This window comes from Mus musculus, chromosome 3, assembly GCF_000001635.26.
Source record: "Mus musculus strain C57BL/6J chromosome 3, GRCm38.p6 C57BL/6J".
In the NCBI taxonomy this organism is placed as follows: Eukaryota; Metazoa; Chordata; class Mammalia; order Rodentia; family Muridae; genus Mus; species Mus musculus.
This window is the reverse complement of record NC_000069.6, coordinates 146,069,552-146,086,042: the sequence shown is the minus strand read 5'-3', so window position 1 is coordinate 146,086,042 and position 16,491 is coordinate 146,069,552. Positions and strand designations below refer to the sequence as shown.

The 16,491-nt window shown below is 44.1% G+C and overlaps 1 protein-coding gene across 3 annotated transcripts in view; it reads left to right on the top strand.

Annotated features, from left to right (window-relative positions):
- Positions 1 to 16,491, top strand: part of Wdr63 (WD repeat domain 63) — a 67,575-nt gene that overhangs the window by 22,058 nt on the left and 29,026 nt on the right. For all 3 annotated transcript variants that reach the window (XR_867216.3, NM_172864.3, XM_017319579.2), the window contains 4 exons: positions 2,968 to 3,084; positions 4,631 to 4,821; positions 5,575 to 5,699; positions 15,295 to 15,384. Coding sequence is in view for 2 of the 3 variants with exons in the window: in NM_172864.3 (NP_766452.2) it covers positions 2,968 to 3,084; positions 4,631 to 4,821; positions 5,575 to 5,699; positions 15,295 to 15,384 (523 nt within the window). In the remaining variant the exon portion in view is untranslated. The remainder of the gene's footprint in view (positions 1 to 2,967; positions 3,085 to 4,630; positions 4,822 to 5,574; positions 5,700 to 15,294; positions 15,385 to 16,491) is intronic.

Here is a 16,491-nt window from a genome sequence, read left to right as displayed (position 1 = left end):
CCTCTCTGACTGCTTCCTGGGTCCTGACAAACCGGTTCCCATATCTTTGAGGGCCCTGGGACCGAGGGCCCGATGACCCGTTTTTTGGCACATAAGCTGATTGACTATCAGGTGGGGGAAGAATTCTGCCCTTTATATCCCTCACAGAGCGACACTGGTCGGCTCTATGATAACCCTTGCCACACTTAGAGCAAAGAGTGAGAGTCCCTCCCTGTTTATCTGGAGCTCTGCAATCTTTCTTAAAATGCCCAGGCTTTCCGCAGTTAAAACATGTCCTCTGATTATTTCTGCCCATGGAGCGGTTTTGGGATTGAAGGATGGCAGCCGCTAAACCTGCATTGCTGAGAGGTCCCCCAAGCTCTCGACAGACCCTGAGCCAGTCTTGTAAGCCTTTGTTCTTTCTTGGGGCTATGGCCGCTCGGCACTCCTTTGTGGCTTGCTCATAGATGAGCTGTTCTACCAGAGGCGCAGCTTGCTCTGACTCTCCAAAAATACGCTCTGCTGCCTCTGTCATTCTGGCCACAAAATCTGAGAAGGATTCCTGAGGTCCCTGGATTATCTTTGTTAACTGCCCAGTGGCTTCCCCTGCTCGGGAGAGCGCCTTCCAGGCCCTAATAGCCGTGGAGGAAATTTGGGCATAAGCTCCCCAATGGTAGTTTGTCTGATCAGCAGAATAAGCTCCCTGACCCGTTAACAAGTCAAAAGTCCAATCTCTCTGCTCTGGAGTCAAAGCAGCTGCGTTTGTTCGGGCCTGCGCTTGTGCAGCTTCGTGCCAAAGCGCTCTCCATTCCATATATTTGCCCATACTAGGGAGAGCGGCTTTTACAATCGTTTGCCAGTCAGCAGGAGTTAGTGCCATGCCGGCGAGCCTGTCTAACTGCACCAAGGTAAAATTAGCATTGGTTCCGTATTTACGGACCGACTCGGCGAGTTCTTTAATCTGTACGTATTCTACCGGAGCGTGGACACGCCCACCCTCGGCTCCTTCAAAGACTGGAAATGCCTGTTGTATTTTCCTTTGTTCCTCTCTGGGAATGAATGAGTCTGCGCACTGCCTCTCTGCGCACTGCCTCTCTGCGCACTGCCTCTCTGCGCATCTCTCTGCGCATTGCCTCTCTGCGCATCTCTCTGCGCATTGCCTCTCTGCGCATCTCTCTGCGCATTGCCTCTCTGCGCATCTCTCTGCGCATTGCCTCTCTGCGCATCTCTCTGCGCATTGCCTCTCTGCGCATCTCTCTGCGCATTGCCTCTCTGCGCATTGCCTCTCTGCGCATTGCTGACGCACTACGCAGGGCGGGGGCTCCGCATAGGGCGGACCTTGAAACCGACTGCCGGGAGGTTGAACAGTACGCTGGCTTTCGCCAGCCGCTTTTGGCTTTTTTCTTGACCAATTAGCTGGCTGGTAATGGGCTGCTTCTTCCTCCCAGTCTGTTTCCTCAGAGGAGAATTCTTCATCTGCTTCAGAGCTACTAAGAGCTGGCTTCCTGAGCTCATCTAGTGACGAGTATCTCCTAGAGACCTCCGCTAATCGATCTTTTTTCTTTTCTTTTTTCTTTTCCTTCCTTCTAATCTCTCCCCAGGTATTCTTACCTGACCTAAACTTTTCCTCGGGTTCAAGACCCTTGGAAAGGCCTGTATACTTATTTTGTGTACCATATTTTCTCTTTGCTCCTACTCTCTCTCCCCGCTTTACTTCTGATAGATTGTCCTGAATTTCATCTAGAATCCGCCCTGCCTTAACCACTTGATAACATGTGAAAAGGAACAAAAGGGCTTCTAACACTAGAAAAAATTCAAGGCCAAACATTTTCCACTTTACTTCTGATAGACTGTCTTGAATTTCCTTAGAAAGTTCAAGGCCAGGCTTACCTCGTAAAGCTATACTCACTGGTACTCTCGTTCCCCAGCTGAAAAGTTCTGAATTCATGCAGTTGAATCCTTCTTAACAGTCTGCTTTACGGGAACCTTTATTACCGCGACCCGCAGTTCTGGTTCTGGAATGAGGGATCTTCCTTGTGCCGGTCCCGAGTTTTCTTGTATTTTTTCGTCCCGGATTTTTTCTCGTCCCGGAATTTCTCGTCCCGGATTTCAGCACCAATTCTTAATAGCGTTCTCACGCCCGGCCAGGAAGAACACAACAGACCAGAATCTTCTGCGGCAAAACTTTATTGCTTACATCTTCAGGAGCTAGGAGCGCAAACCCCCAGCCCCAAAAGCGAAAACCCCTTCTATATTGAAACCGAAACCCCTTTCCTATTTAGGAGAGTTATATTTCGCCTAGGACGCATCACTCCCTGATTGGCTGCAGCCCATGGCCGAGCTGACGTTCACGGGAAAGGCAGAGTACAAGTAGTCGTAAAATACCCTTGGCACATGCGCAGATTATTTGTTTACCACTTAGAACACAGGATGTCAGCGCCATCTTGTGACGGCGAATGTGGGGGCGGCTCCCAACACAGGACAGCCAGGTCTATACAGAGAAACCTTGTCTCGAAAAACCAAAACCAAACCAAAACAAAACAAAACAAAATAAAACAAGAATGTATAGAAATTTCGATGTAGTTATATCCTTCTTACAACTTTTCTATATTTTTAAATAATTTCTAAATCAGATTTTACAACCAAAGACCCTTTAAGGCCATTTTTAATGCAAGCGCGCTGACCACAGTTCTGGGTTTCGTTAGGATATGATCATTTTGACCATGTTCTCTTCTTAGTTCTTGTGATTTTCCATACCGCCTGTTAGCTCCCAGGGCTTTTTATATTATTATTATTATGTTGGAGAAATGTACATGCAGACTTTGGTAATCAATATTGATTTTATGATAAAGAAAAATACTAAGGTAAAATATTTTGATATAAATATTCCGACACCACGGCCATGGAAATAGACTTCTAAACCGGTGTAACCCATACTTGGTTTGCTCTGATTCAAATTTCGGTATTCAACTTTCTTTTATATATTAGGGCTTTTCCTAAAAATGCTACCACTCAGTATTATCCAAGAGAATTCTCAGAAGAGGAAAAAAGCCTCATCGGAAAATCAAAATCTTTGGTCGACTTTTTCAACAATGTGTCCACAAGGTAAGGAAACACACGGGAAGAACTTTGAACGCAGTATGTGTAAGACCCCCCGAAGCTGGGCTTCCGCTCAAGTCCCAGGAAGAGCTGGCCAGCACCCCAGTGACCCGAGAGAAAACCACATCTGATGCAAACTGCAAGAGGTTTTATTATCAGCTAGCTGAGGATGAAGTCCCTCCACCCTGCAGGGCAAGGGAGTTCGACCCCCAGCGGTGACAGTAGGGGGCTTTTAACAGCTAGCTGAGGAGTTGGGAGGAGTTGGGAGGAGAGTTGGGAAGAGTTGAGAAGAGAGTTCTTCTTTTCCTGGTGTCCTTGGTGAAATTTACAAGGCAGGAGTGGGGAGTGAGTTCTTTCTGAATTTTTATCTCCGCGTCCTCGGCACAGGAAAGCAAGCATCTCTGGTTGTAAAGTATAGAAACAAAAAGGCTTTTTGCTGGCTGTAGAGAGCAAAGAGCTTCTTTCTGGCTGTATTTTTAAAGATCAGGGAAAACAAGCTTGGGGAATATCCAGGGGCTTTACCTCCCAGGGAGAAATGCTCTAAGTCAGGGTCCCACATTTGCACATGCTTATTTTTAATATTGGGCTCTTAGGAGCAGATCCATGTGTAAGGCTTAGACATGTGAGCATCAGCAGGGCTTGAGCATCTGAGTCTCAGAGATTCCTCTGCTAAGCCATCACAGGCCTCTCATGGTAGGGCTGTACCAAACACAGTGAGGACAACCCAGTGTGCCACGATGCTCTCCTAACTTCAAATTGGCAATTAAAAGCTGGACATTGCTTTATCTGAATATTTGAGGGCAGAACACGACAGACTATAGGTGGGACAACACAATGCTTCACACACACCTTCTACACATAGGCCGAGGTAACTTTACACACACGAGGGGCTGACTTTCTATAACCTTTCAGGGATGAAGGGACGTTTCACGTCACGTGACTAGAATGTATACCAAGGATGGTGAAGCAGCTGAGTGCTATGAATCAGAGCTGACCAATCACAGCACAGACAGCTTCTTTAACTGTTCTAAGACAGAGACGCAGGCAAGCATGGTCTGATCGAGGCTTTGAGATCAGCAGGTGCAGGCCCGTGCTCTAACTAGAGGGGATTTCTGTAGTTCCTTCCCTGTTATAAAGGAAAGAGCACACAGACCCAGGAGAAAGAGGAAAATTTATATAGGAACTATAGCAGTATTGGTCAGAGTAAGTGAGAAACCTATAGTAGCATTAGCTTTTCTTCCAACTTTAAAAGTGTTTAACATTGTTTGTGTTTTTAAGTCTGTGTAAATGGGATTTCAGACTGGAAGCAAGCACTTTTAAAGAAGTGAAGTTTCTTTTCTCTCAGAATTTTATCTAAAATAAACCAAGTGTGGGGTGTCATTTCCCAAAAAAGATTGTGAGAGAAATTTTTGAGGGATCCACATAGCCGCCAGTTTGGGGGTTATGAGCAGTAATGGTCCTCGCGTACACGCATCAACCCGTGATGACGTTGCAGCGTCTTTGGATACTAACATCCAGCGTGCCGGATGCTTCTTTTTAAAACATAAAACAGCGTTGAAGTAGCCCTGCAGCAGAATGAGATCATGAACACGTTTATCGACGACTGGAAGAACCTCGCAGAGGAGGAGAGCACCTTTGGGGACAAGACTGACACCCATCTGAAGGAGTACCAGTCCTTTACAGACCTTCACAACACCATGGAGAAAATGATTACCTGTGTCTCTTGGCACCCGACCATCTTCGGTGAGGGGGGCTCCCTTTCGTGCTTTAGTATTTAAACTTAAGATGGGGTTGGTTTTAGCTGAACATGTAAGACTTGCTGAGTGCCAGGCCCCTCTCTCAAGCTCTACACACCTGCACTTAGGAGCTCCAGCCCCGGTCAATAAGCAGTGAACAAAGAACCTGTCTTTGCCTGTGGCTTGCCAGACTCCTGTGCTGAATCCTCTGCCCCTAACGCTCTGGGGAGACACCCAGAAAGAGCGCAACAGCTCAGGGGAAAGCAATGTGTCCAGGTACAGCCAGGGAAAGAGAGGTCTCTACTCTTTCTCCCTTCCAACCCTCCTCACTGGCCTTTCTCTTATTAAAAATACTTCTCGCAGGCTGGAGAGATGGCTTGGTGGTTGAGAGCACATACTTAGACCAGAGTTCATATCCAGCATCCACATCAGGTGGCTCACAATTACCTTCAACTCTGTCTCTGGTGGATATGACATCTCCTACCACCCCCATGGTACCCATAGTCATTCTGCAGTTGTGCACAAAGCCACACGGACCAACACATGGACACACAATTAAAAATAAAATAAAATCCTGATCTTTTATTACCAAACCTTCCAAGTACACTGTGCATGCTAACTCAGTAACACATCTCAGTGGGGACATTTTCAGGGCTGAGTGACATACACTTACACATTAGCTCTGCGGCCATGGCGAGCGCCAGCCGGAGGTCCCTCTGTGGACAGCACTGCTGACTGCTTTGCACCTGTGTTCACTCAGGGCTCATAGTCGTGTCTGTGGCCGTGCGCCTCTCCTATGAAGAGAGAGTCCAGAATTCCGGCAGACTGCTGCTGCAGCCGTCACTGCTCCTCTTCTGGAGCTTCTCCGACCCCATCCACCCTCAGGTAATTGATGGAGGTTGCACCGGATACCTAACTCTTCCAAATTCCACATTATCGTGTCTCTAGAAAAGTGTTAGTTGCAAATTACTGTATGGTCCCCTAATGTTGTAAACTCTTAGAAAGCAGGATTTCCCTGTCTCAGAAAGAAAGAAAGAAAGAAAGAAAGAAAGAAAGAAAGAAAGAAAGAAAGGAAGAAAGGAAGGGAGGGGAGGGGAGGGGAAGGGGAGGGGAAGGGGAGGGGAAGGGAAGGGAAGGGAAGGGAAGGGAAGGGAAGGGGGAAGGGAAGGGAAAAGGGAAGGGAAGGGAAAAGGGAAGGGAAGGGAAAAGGGAAGGGAAGGGAAAAGGGAAGGGAAGGGAAGGGAAAAGGGAAGAGAAGGGAAGGGAAAAGGGAAGAGAAGGGAAAAGGGAAGGGAAAAGGGAAGAGAAGGGAAAAGGGAAGGGAAAAGGGAAGGGAAGGGGAAGGGAAGGGAAGAGAAGGGGGGAGGGAAGGGAAGGGAAAAGGGAAGAAAAGAAAAGAAAAGAAAAGAAAAGAAAAGAAAACAAGAAGGTAGGATTTCTCTTGTCACAGACTGCCATCATTTAATCTGAACGAAGTTAAACTTTATGCTTGCTTTATGGAAAGTATAGTAGGCTTCATTTTTAAAAATGAAGCTGTTGTGGCAGGGGAGATGTCTCAGGCCATGAAAGCCTGAGGACTTGACTTGAGATCCTCCTCATAAGTCACATAAAAATCCGGGCTGGTTGTCACATCTGTAACCACAGTGTTTGGGGCAGGAGGCAGGAGCATCTCTGGGGCTCACTGGCCAGTTAGTTCAGGCCAATGAGTGACCTTCAGGTTCATTGAGTGAAAAATAAGGTGGAACAGTAAGTGAAGAAGAGACGACGAAGTGAAGACGAGAGCCACAGACCTTCTGAGGCGGCGCCATTTTCGGCTCCAGACAACCGACCACCTTCCAGGTCAGAGCACAGGTGTCCACCCGGCCGGAGAGGCTTCTGCCTCAGCTTCCGCGGGAGCCACCTTGGTTCCGGGACTCCATGGAGGGCAGGCTGCACGGGTGAGGATGTGGGATACAGAGGCCAGCAGTTTCTGGGACAGGCGAGAGCCACAGACCTTCTGAGGCGGCGCCATTTTCAGCTCCAGACAACCGGCCACCTTCCAGGTCAGAGCACAGGTGTCCGCCTGGCCCGAGAGGCTTCTGCCTCAGGTTTGGCGGGTGCCACCTTGGTTCCAGGACTTCGCTGAAAGTAATCTACACAGGTGAGAGTGTGGACTACTGAAACAACGGCTTCAGTGACAGGCCAAAGCAACACAGCTTCTGGGAAAGATCCTGTTTTGGGCCTTCATCTTCAGTCAGGAGGAGGTCCAAACACCAGATAACTGTGCACCTTCCCTGAAAGAGGAGAGCTTGCCTGCAGAGACTGCTCTGACCACTGAAACTCAGAGGAGAGAGCTAGTCTCCCAGGTCTGCTGATAGAAGGTAACAAAATCACCAGAGGAACAATCTCTAAACAGAGACAACTATAACAACTAACTCCAGAGATTGCCAGATGGCGAAAGGTAAACGTAAGAATCCTACTAACAGAAACCAGGACCACTCACCATCATCAGAACCCAGCACGCCTACTTCGCCCAGTCCAGGGCACCCCAACACACCTGAAAAGATAGACCTAGATTTAAAAGCATATCTCATGATGATGGTAAAGGACATCAAGAAGGACTTTAATAACTCACTTAAAGAAATACAGGAGAACACTGCTAAAGAGTTACAAGTCCTTATAGAAAAACAGGAAAACACATCCAAACAGGTGATGGAAATGAACAAAACCATACTAGACCTAAAAAGGGAAGTAGACACAATAAAGAAAACCCAAAGTGAGGCAACGCTGGAGATAGAAACCCTAGGAAAGAAATCTGGAACCATAGATGCCAGCATCAGCAACAGAATACAAGAGATGGAAGAGAGAATCTCAGGTGCAGAAGATTCCATAGAGAACATCGGCACAACAATCAAAGAAAATACAAAATCCAAAAAGATCCTAATCAAAACATCCAGGAAATCCAGGACACAATGAGAAGACAAAACCTACGGATAATAGGAGTGGATGAGAATGAAGATTTTCAACTCAAAGGACCAGCAAACATCTTCAACAAAATTATTGAAGAAAACTTCCCAAATCTAAAGAAAGAGATGCCCATGAACATACAAGAAGCCTACAGAACTCCAAATAGACTGGACCAGAAAAGAAATTCCTCCCAACACATAATAATCAGAACAACAAATGCACTAAATAAAGATAGAATACTAAAAGTAGTAAGGGAAAAAGGTCAAGTAACATATAAAGTTAAGCCTATCAGAATTACACCAGATTTTTCACCAGAGACTATGAAAGCCAGAAGAGCCTGGACAGATGTTATACAGACACTAAGAGAACACAAACTCCAGCCCGGGCTACTATACCCAGCCAAACTCTTAATTACCATAGATGGAGAAACCAAAGTATTCCACGACAAAACTAAATTCACCCATTATCTCTCCACGAATCCAGCCCTTCAAAGGATAATAACAGAAAAAAAACCAATACAAGGATGGGAACCACGCCCTAGAAAAAACAAGAAGGTAATCCCTCAACAAACCTAAAAGAAGACAGCCACAAGAACAGAACGCCAACTTTAACAACAAAAATAACAGGAAGTAACAATTACTTTTCCTTAATATCTCTTAATATCAATGGACTCAACTCCCCAATAAAAAGACATAGACTAACAGACTGGCTACACAAACAAGACCCAACATTTTGCTGCTTACAGGAAACTCATCTCAGAGAAAAAGATAGACACTACCTCAGAATGAAAGGCTGGAAAACAATTTTCCAAGCAAATGGTATGAAGAAACAAGCTGGAGTAGCCATTCTAATATCTAACAAAATCGACTTCCAACCCAAAATAATCAAAAAAGACAAGGAGGGGCACTTCATACTCATCAAAGGTAAAATCCTCCAAGAGGAACTCTCAATTCTGAATATCTATGCTCCAAATACAAGGGGAGCAACATTCATTAAAGAAACTTTAGTAAAGCTCAAAGCACACATTGCACCTCACACAATAATAGTGGGAGACTTCAACACACCACTTTCACCAATGGACAGATCATGGAAATAGAAACTAAACAGGGACACGGTGAAACTAACAGAAGTGATGAAACAAATGGACTTAACAGATATCTACAGAACATTTTATCCTAAAACAAAAGGATATACCTTCTCAGCACCTCATGGTACCTTCTCCAAAATTGACCACATAATTGGTCACAATACAAGCCTCAACATATACAAAAATATTGAAATTGTCCCATGCATCCTATCAGATCACCATGGAATAAAGCTGATCTTCAATAACAAAATAAATAATAGAAAGCCAACATTCACGTGGAAATGGAACAACACTCTTCTCAATGATACCTTGGTCAAGGAAGGAATAAAGAAAGAAATTAAGGACTTTTTGGAGTTTAATGAAAATGAAGCCACAACATACCCAAACTTGTGGGACAAAATGAAAGCATTTCTAAGAGGAAAACTCATAGCTCTGAGTGCCTCCAAAAAGAAACTAGAGAGAGCACACATTAGCAGCTTGACAACACACCTAAAAGCTCTAGAACAAAAGGAAGCAAATTCACCCAAGAGGAGTAGAAGGCAGGAAATAATCAAACTCAGGGGTGAAATCAACCAAGTGGAAACAAGAAGAACTATTCAAAGAATCAACCAATCAAGGAGCTGGTTCTTTGAGAAAATCAACAAGATAGATAAACCCTTAGCCAGACTCACTAAAGGGCAAAGGGAAAGCATCCTAATTAACAAAATAAGAAATGAAAAGGGAAACATAACAACAGATCCTGAAGAAATCCAAAACACTATCAGATTCTTCTACAAAAGGCTATACTCAACAAAACTGGAAAACCTGGATGAAATGGACAAGTTTCTAGACAGATACCAGGTACCAAAGGTAAATCAAGATCAGGTTAATGATCTAAACAGTCCTATATCCCCTAAAGAAATAGAAGCAGTCATTAATAGTCTCCCAAACAAAAAAAAGCCCAGGACCAGATGGGTTTAGTGCAGAGTTCTATCAGACCTTCAAAGAAGACCTAATTCCAGTTCTTCACAAACTATTCCACAAAATAGAAATGGAAGGTACTCTACCCAACTCATTCTATGAAACCACAACTACTCTGATACCTAAAACACGAAAAGAACCAACAAAGATAGAGAACTTCAGACCAATTTCCCTTATGAATATCGATGCAAAAATCCTCAATAAAGTTCTTGCTAACCGAATCCAAGAACACATCAAAACAATCATCCATCCTGACCAAGTAGGTTTCATCCCAGGGATGCAGGGATGGTTCAATATACAGAAATCCATCAACGTAATCCATTATATAAACAAACTCAAAGACAAAAACCACATGATCATCTCGTTAGATGCTGAGAAAGCATTTGACACAATCCAACACCCATTCATGATAAAAGTCTTGGAAAGATCAGGAATTCAAGGCCCATACCTAAACATGATAAAAACAATCTACAGCAAACCAATAGCTAACATCAAAGTAAATGGTGAAAAGCTGGAAGCAATCCCACTAAAATCAGGGACTAGACAAGGCTATCCACTCTCGCCCTACCTATTCAACATTGTACTTGAAGTCCTAGCCAGAGCAATTAGACAACAAAAGAAGATCAAGGGGATACAAATTGGAAAGGAAGAAGTCAAAATATCACTTTTTGCAGATGATATGATAGTATATATAAGTGACCCTAAAAATTCCACCAGAGAACTCCTAAGCCTGATAAACAGCTTCAATGAAGTAGCCGGATATAAAATTAACTCAAACAAGTCAATGGCCTTTCTGTACACAAAGGATAAACAGGCTGAGAAAGAAATTAGGGAAACAACACCCTTCTCAATAGTCACAAATAATATAAAATGCCTTGGCATGACTCTTAACTAAGGAAGTGAAAGATCTGTATGATAAGAACTTCAAGTCTCTGAAGAAAGAAATTAAAGAAGATCTCAGAAGATGGAAAGATCTCCCATGCTCATGGATTGGCAGGATCAACATTGTAAAAATGGCTATCTTGCCAAAAGCAATCTACAGATTCAATGCAATCACCATCAAAATTCCAACTCAATTCTTCAACGAATTAGAAAGGGCAATCGGCAGATTCATCTGGAATAACAAAAAACCTAGGATAGCAAAAACTCTTCTTAAGGATAAAAGAACCTCTGGTGGAATCAACATACTGGACCTAAAACTGTACTACAGAGCAATTGTGATAAAAACTGCATGGTACTGGTATAGTGACAGATAAGTAGACCAATGGAACAGAATTGAAGACCCAGAGATGAACCCACACACCTATGGTCACTTGATCTTTGACAAGGGAGCTAAAACCATCCAGTGGAAAAAAGACAGCATTTTCAACAAATGGTGCTGGCACAATTGGCGGTTATCATGTAGAAGAATGCGAATTGATCCATTTCTATCTCCTTGTACTAAGGTCAAATCTAAGTGGATTAAGGAACTCCACATAAAACCAGAGACACTGAAACTTATAGAGGAGAAAGTAGGGAAAAGTCTTGAAGACATGGGTACAGGGGGGAAATTCCTGAATAGAACAGCAATGGCTTGTGCTGCAAGATCGAGAATCGATAAATGGGACCTCATAAAATTGCAAAGCTTCTGCAAAGCAAAAGACACCGTCAATAAGACAAAAAGGCCACCAACAGATTGGGAAAGGATCTTTACCTATCCCAAATCGGATAGGGGACTAATATCCAATATATATAAAGAACTCAAGAAGGTGGACTCCAGAAAATCAAATAACCCCATTAAAAAATGGGGCTCAGAGCTGAACAAAGAATTCTCACCTGAGGAATACCGAATGGCAGAGAAACACCTGAAAAAATCCTTAATCATCAGGGAAATGCAAATCAAAGCAACCCTGAGATTCCACTTTACTCCAGTCAGAATGGCTAAGATCAAAAACTCAGGTGACAGTAGATGCTGGTGAGGATGTGAAGAAATCCCATTGTTGGTGGGATTGCCAGCTTGTACAACCACTCTGGAAATCAGTCTGGCGGTTCCTCAGAAAATTGGACATAGTACCCCCGGAGGATCCCGCAATACCTCTCCTGGGCATATATCCAGAAGATGTCCCAACCGGTAAGAAGGACACATGCTCCACTATGTTCAAGCAGCCTTATTTATAATAGCCAGAAGCTGGAAAGAACCCAGATGCCCCGCAACAGAGGAATGGATACAGAAAATGTAGTACATTTACACAATGGAATACTACTCAGCTATTAAAAAAAATGAATTTATGAAATTCCTAGGCAAATGGATGGACCTGGAGGGCATCATCCTGAGTGAGGTAACCCAATCACAAAGGAACTCACACAATATGTACTCACTGATAAGTGGCTATTAGCCCAGAAACTTAGGATACCCAAGATATAAGATACAACTTGCTAAACGCATGAAATTCAAGAAGAAGGAAGACCAAAGTGTGGACACTCTACCCCTTCCTAGAAATGGGAACAAAACACCCATGGAAGGAGTTACAGAGACAAAATTTGGAGCTGTGACAAAAAGATGGACCATCTAGTGATTGCCATATGCAGGGATCCATCTCATAATCAGCTTCCAAACGCTGACACCATTGCACACACTAGCAAAATTTTGCTGAAAGGACCCAGATATAGCTCTCTCTTGTGAGACTATGCCGGGGCCTAGCAAATACAGAAGTGGATGATCACAGTCAGCTATTGGATGGGTCACACGGCCCCCAATGCAGGAGCTAGAGATATTACCCAAGGAGCTAAAGGGAACTGCAACCCTATAGGTGGAACAACAATATGAACTAACCAGTACCTGGGAGCTCTTGTCTTTAGCTGCATATGTATCAAAAGATGGCCTAGTCGGCCATCACTGCAAAGAGAGGCCCATTGGACTTGCCAACTTTAGATGCCCCAGTACAGGGGAACAAAAAGCCAGGGCCAAAAAGGGGGAGTGGGTGGGTAGGGGATTGGGGGGGTGGGTATGGGGGACCTTTGGGATAGCATTGAAAATGTAAACGAGGAAAATACCTAATTAAAAAAAAACAGTAAAAAAAAAAAAGTAAGTGAAGAAGAAACCGGACCTCTAGCCTACACGTATATATGCATGCAACTGAACATATGTGCACATGTGCATGCGCGCGTGTGCACACATGGACTGTATTTAGATATTGTGGTATTCAAACGCTCATAGATTTTTATTTTCCTAAGAATTTGCTCAAATCTAAGGTTTGCCAGTAGGGGGTAGTAGAGAGTAAAAATGACTGTGCAGGAGAGTAAGGAAACAGTGATCCCAGAAGGATCTTTTCTTCAGCCCTAGGCTCGGGGCAGCCCATCATCAAGGGAATCTGAGCTAAGTTGTAACTGTGTATTTCATTCTCCAAATCTCAAATAGTTTAACTAAGACACCCTCACACAAGCATGCACACCTACACACTCACACACACATTCAAACCAAACCCCACGTCAAGCCACGTAAAACGAGACAGGGCTGGGTTCATTTCTTGTTTCCATTTTCTGCTCAGTAACAGTTCTTACTTTGAGATGTTATTAGTGTTATATTACACTTGTCATTGACTAATTACACTTGTCATTCCTCCGAGGTCCTTAATTATTGCAGAGCTAAGACTTCCCCTAAGGAGATCCACCTCCTTTCCTCACTGTGTCTGGTTCAGGGCCGTTTCGTCCTAGTGGGTGGGCTATGTTTTACTCTAGATGCAGAGATCCACATGGTAGTTCTGTGGCCCTTTACTTTTTTTTAAACCACAAACTATGCCTTTCTCTCCCTCTCCCTCTCCCTCTCCCTCCCTTTCCTCCTCCCCCTCCCCCTCTCTTTCTCCCCAGAGAGGGCAATGTCCTGGTGCTTCTGTGCAGGAGGGCTTCTCTCCACTCTGCCGTGGAAGTGTGGCCAAAGGCCTAGGCTGTTAGGATGCTAAAGAAAACTTTGTTTACCTCTATTTTTAAAAGATAAGCTTTAAAAAGACAAGCATGAGCTACGGAGCTGTCCCTGTGGGCAAAGCAGGTGTGTGAGGGTGAAGAACTGAGCCCAGATGCTCTGGAGGCAGAGGCAGGGGACCATGGGGCAAGTTGGGTAACTAAAGATAGCTAAACTAGCCGGATTGGCTGGCTCTGGGTTCAAGTGAGAGACCCTGTCTCAAAAGGCAGGCTGGAGAATGATCAATGAAGACACTTGTCATCACCCTCTGACCTGCACACACACACACAATGTACACTTACAAATACACACATACACATGCACACACACCACTCACACACATACACATACTTATGAACATACAAACACATGGACACACACATAAACATACACACATACAAACACACACTCATACACACTTATAAATACACACACACATAGTTACGAAGTTACATACACCACTCACACACATATACACATTCCACACACATATGTTTATGCACACACACACTTATGCACATACAAGAAAGAAGATAATTTTTAAGAGATAATAAAAGTGATCTATGTTTTCTAATCAAAATCATTATAGCTTTAGTATTTTTACTTTCAAAAGTAAAGATGTCTAAAATCCAAAAAGTGCTGTAAACTAAAATAACTCACGCAAGCTCAGTTGAAAAATCCAGTTGGGCCAGGAGGGGTGTTGCACACCTTTAATCCCAGCACTTGGGAGCAAGGGGTAGGTGGATCTCTGAGTTCTCATCCAGCCTGGACTACACAGTTAGTTCATACACAGCCTAAAGTACATAGAGGGACCCTTCTCAAAAAAAGGATAAAAAGCCCAGTGGGAAAACTTTGTCTTTTGGTGCTGTGGGTGGAGAACAGTCGCTGTGTGCCTTGCTTGGTGTAATATTAAAGTGGTGATTCCTTCACGCACAGTTTTCATCTGCTGTATGTCATATTGTTTTAAAACTTGAAATATTAGCTAGGCTGTGGTGGTGCACGCCCTTAATCCCAGCACTCAAGAGGAAGAGGCAGGTGGATCTCTCAGTTCAAGGCCAACCTGATCTACAGCGTGAGTTCCAGGACAGGAAACGTTACACAGAGAAAACCTGTCTGGAAGAACCTTGAAATATTTACCACCATTACTTCCGGGTTCTCCCATTCAGTGAGTTTTCTGTTTGCCTGCCCACTGGATGCCTGAGTAAAGATATAAAGAAGAAAGACAAATACCTCCTCCTCCCTCAGAGCTTATCCTCTGCATTCCTCAGAAACACCAACTTCATAGTCTTTTGTTTGACGTAGGAGAGCATGTCCCCAATAATTGTATAATCCTTGGGTGGGTGATGGAAGGACTAGATCCCAGAGAGAGACACCGAGTCTCATAGACGGAACCAATGTCAGTGATAAAATTCAACAAAAGGGCCTTCAACCCCAGAGGTCTGACTGAGGGCTGCCTCAGATGAGCGTTGCCTATAGACAGCTACAGAATTAGCCTTCTGCCCATCTCAATATTATTTCATACCTTCTTTTATTTGTGGGGTTGACATTAGTTGATGCTGGAGAGCCCGGATGACATCTTCTGCTTCGAGTTCTGTCCAAGTGACCCCAATATCATCGCCGGAGGCTGCATTAACGGACAGGTACTTAGGAATTGTCTTTATATGTTTACTAATGCTGTAAGGCACCTTGATGCCGGTAGCTTTAGAACTTAAGTGTTCAGTGTGGCACAGAGAAGGCATGTTGGCCATATGTTAATCACTATGCCAGAACTTGGGTAGAAAGGTGCATGCATCAGACATGGGTTTGGAACTGGAGGTGCTCACAGGATAATTCAGCCAGAATAACCAGACTCAGCCGACTCTATTTCTTTCATTTACACAACCCAGACCCGCCTGCCTAAGGTGGGGCCTCCCACAGTGGTCTGTGCCATTTTACATCAATTAGCAATCAAAAAAATGCCCGTAGACATACGCACGGGCCACTCTGACCTAATCAACTCCTAGGTTCCCCTCTTACCAAAATGACTCTAGTTTACGTCAATCTGACAATAAACATTAACCAATGTTGCAAGCTGCAAACATCATTACCTCTCATAAGAGACCATTGCTGGAATTTCCCTGAAGCTATTTATGAGTTATGAAATAATATAGAATCCAAATAGAAGTTTAGTGGGAAATACACATCATCAAAGTTGGATGTGCTTGGTACCACGTCTGCTTGGTTTTTCTTCTAAGATATCTAACTTCTGCCACATTGAGATTCTGCCCTCCAATATTGTTGTATTGGGGAAGCAAAAATACAAACCTCTAAAGCCGTTCTAATGAGCTAAGCTTCAGGTCATTTCGATCCAGTGCGCTTGGCTATTGGAAAAATCACTTAAGGTACAGAATGAAGCCACAGAGGGTCCCAGCGCGTGCAAAGTTTGATCCCTAGCACTTCCTAAACAGTGTGGTGGTGCACATCTCACTCCTAGCGCTTGGGAGGCAGAGGCACGAGGATCCAGAGTGGTAAGGTCATCCTTGGCCCCACAGACAATCCAAGATCAGCTTGGACTGCCTGAGACCTTGTCCCAGTTAATAAAACAAAATAAAGGGTTCTGGCCTTTCTGCGTGTGACTAAAAGAGCTTCCTTAGCTAAGCTTTTTATGGAAGCAGCTTCCAGGTTTCATTTCCCCAGAGCAGCAGGAAAATTAGGAAAGCAAATGTCCCCATGGTTTTTGTTCAACAGCTGCTGAGATCCTAATAATG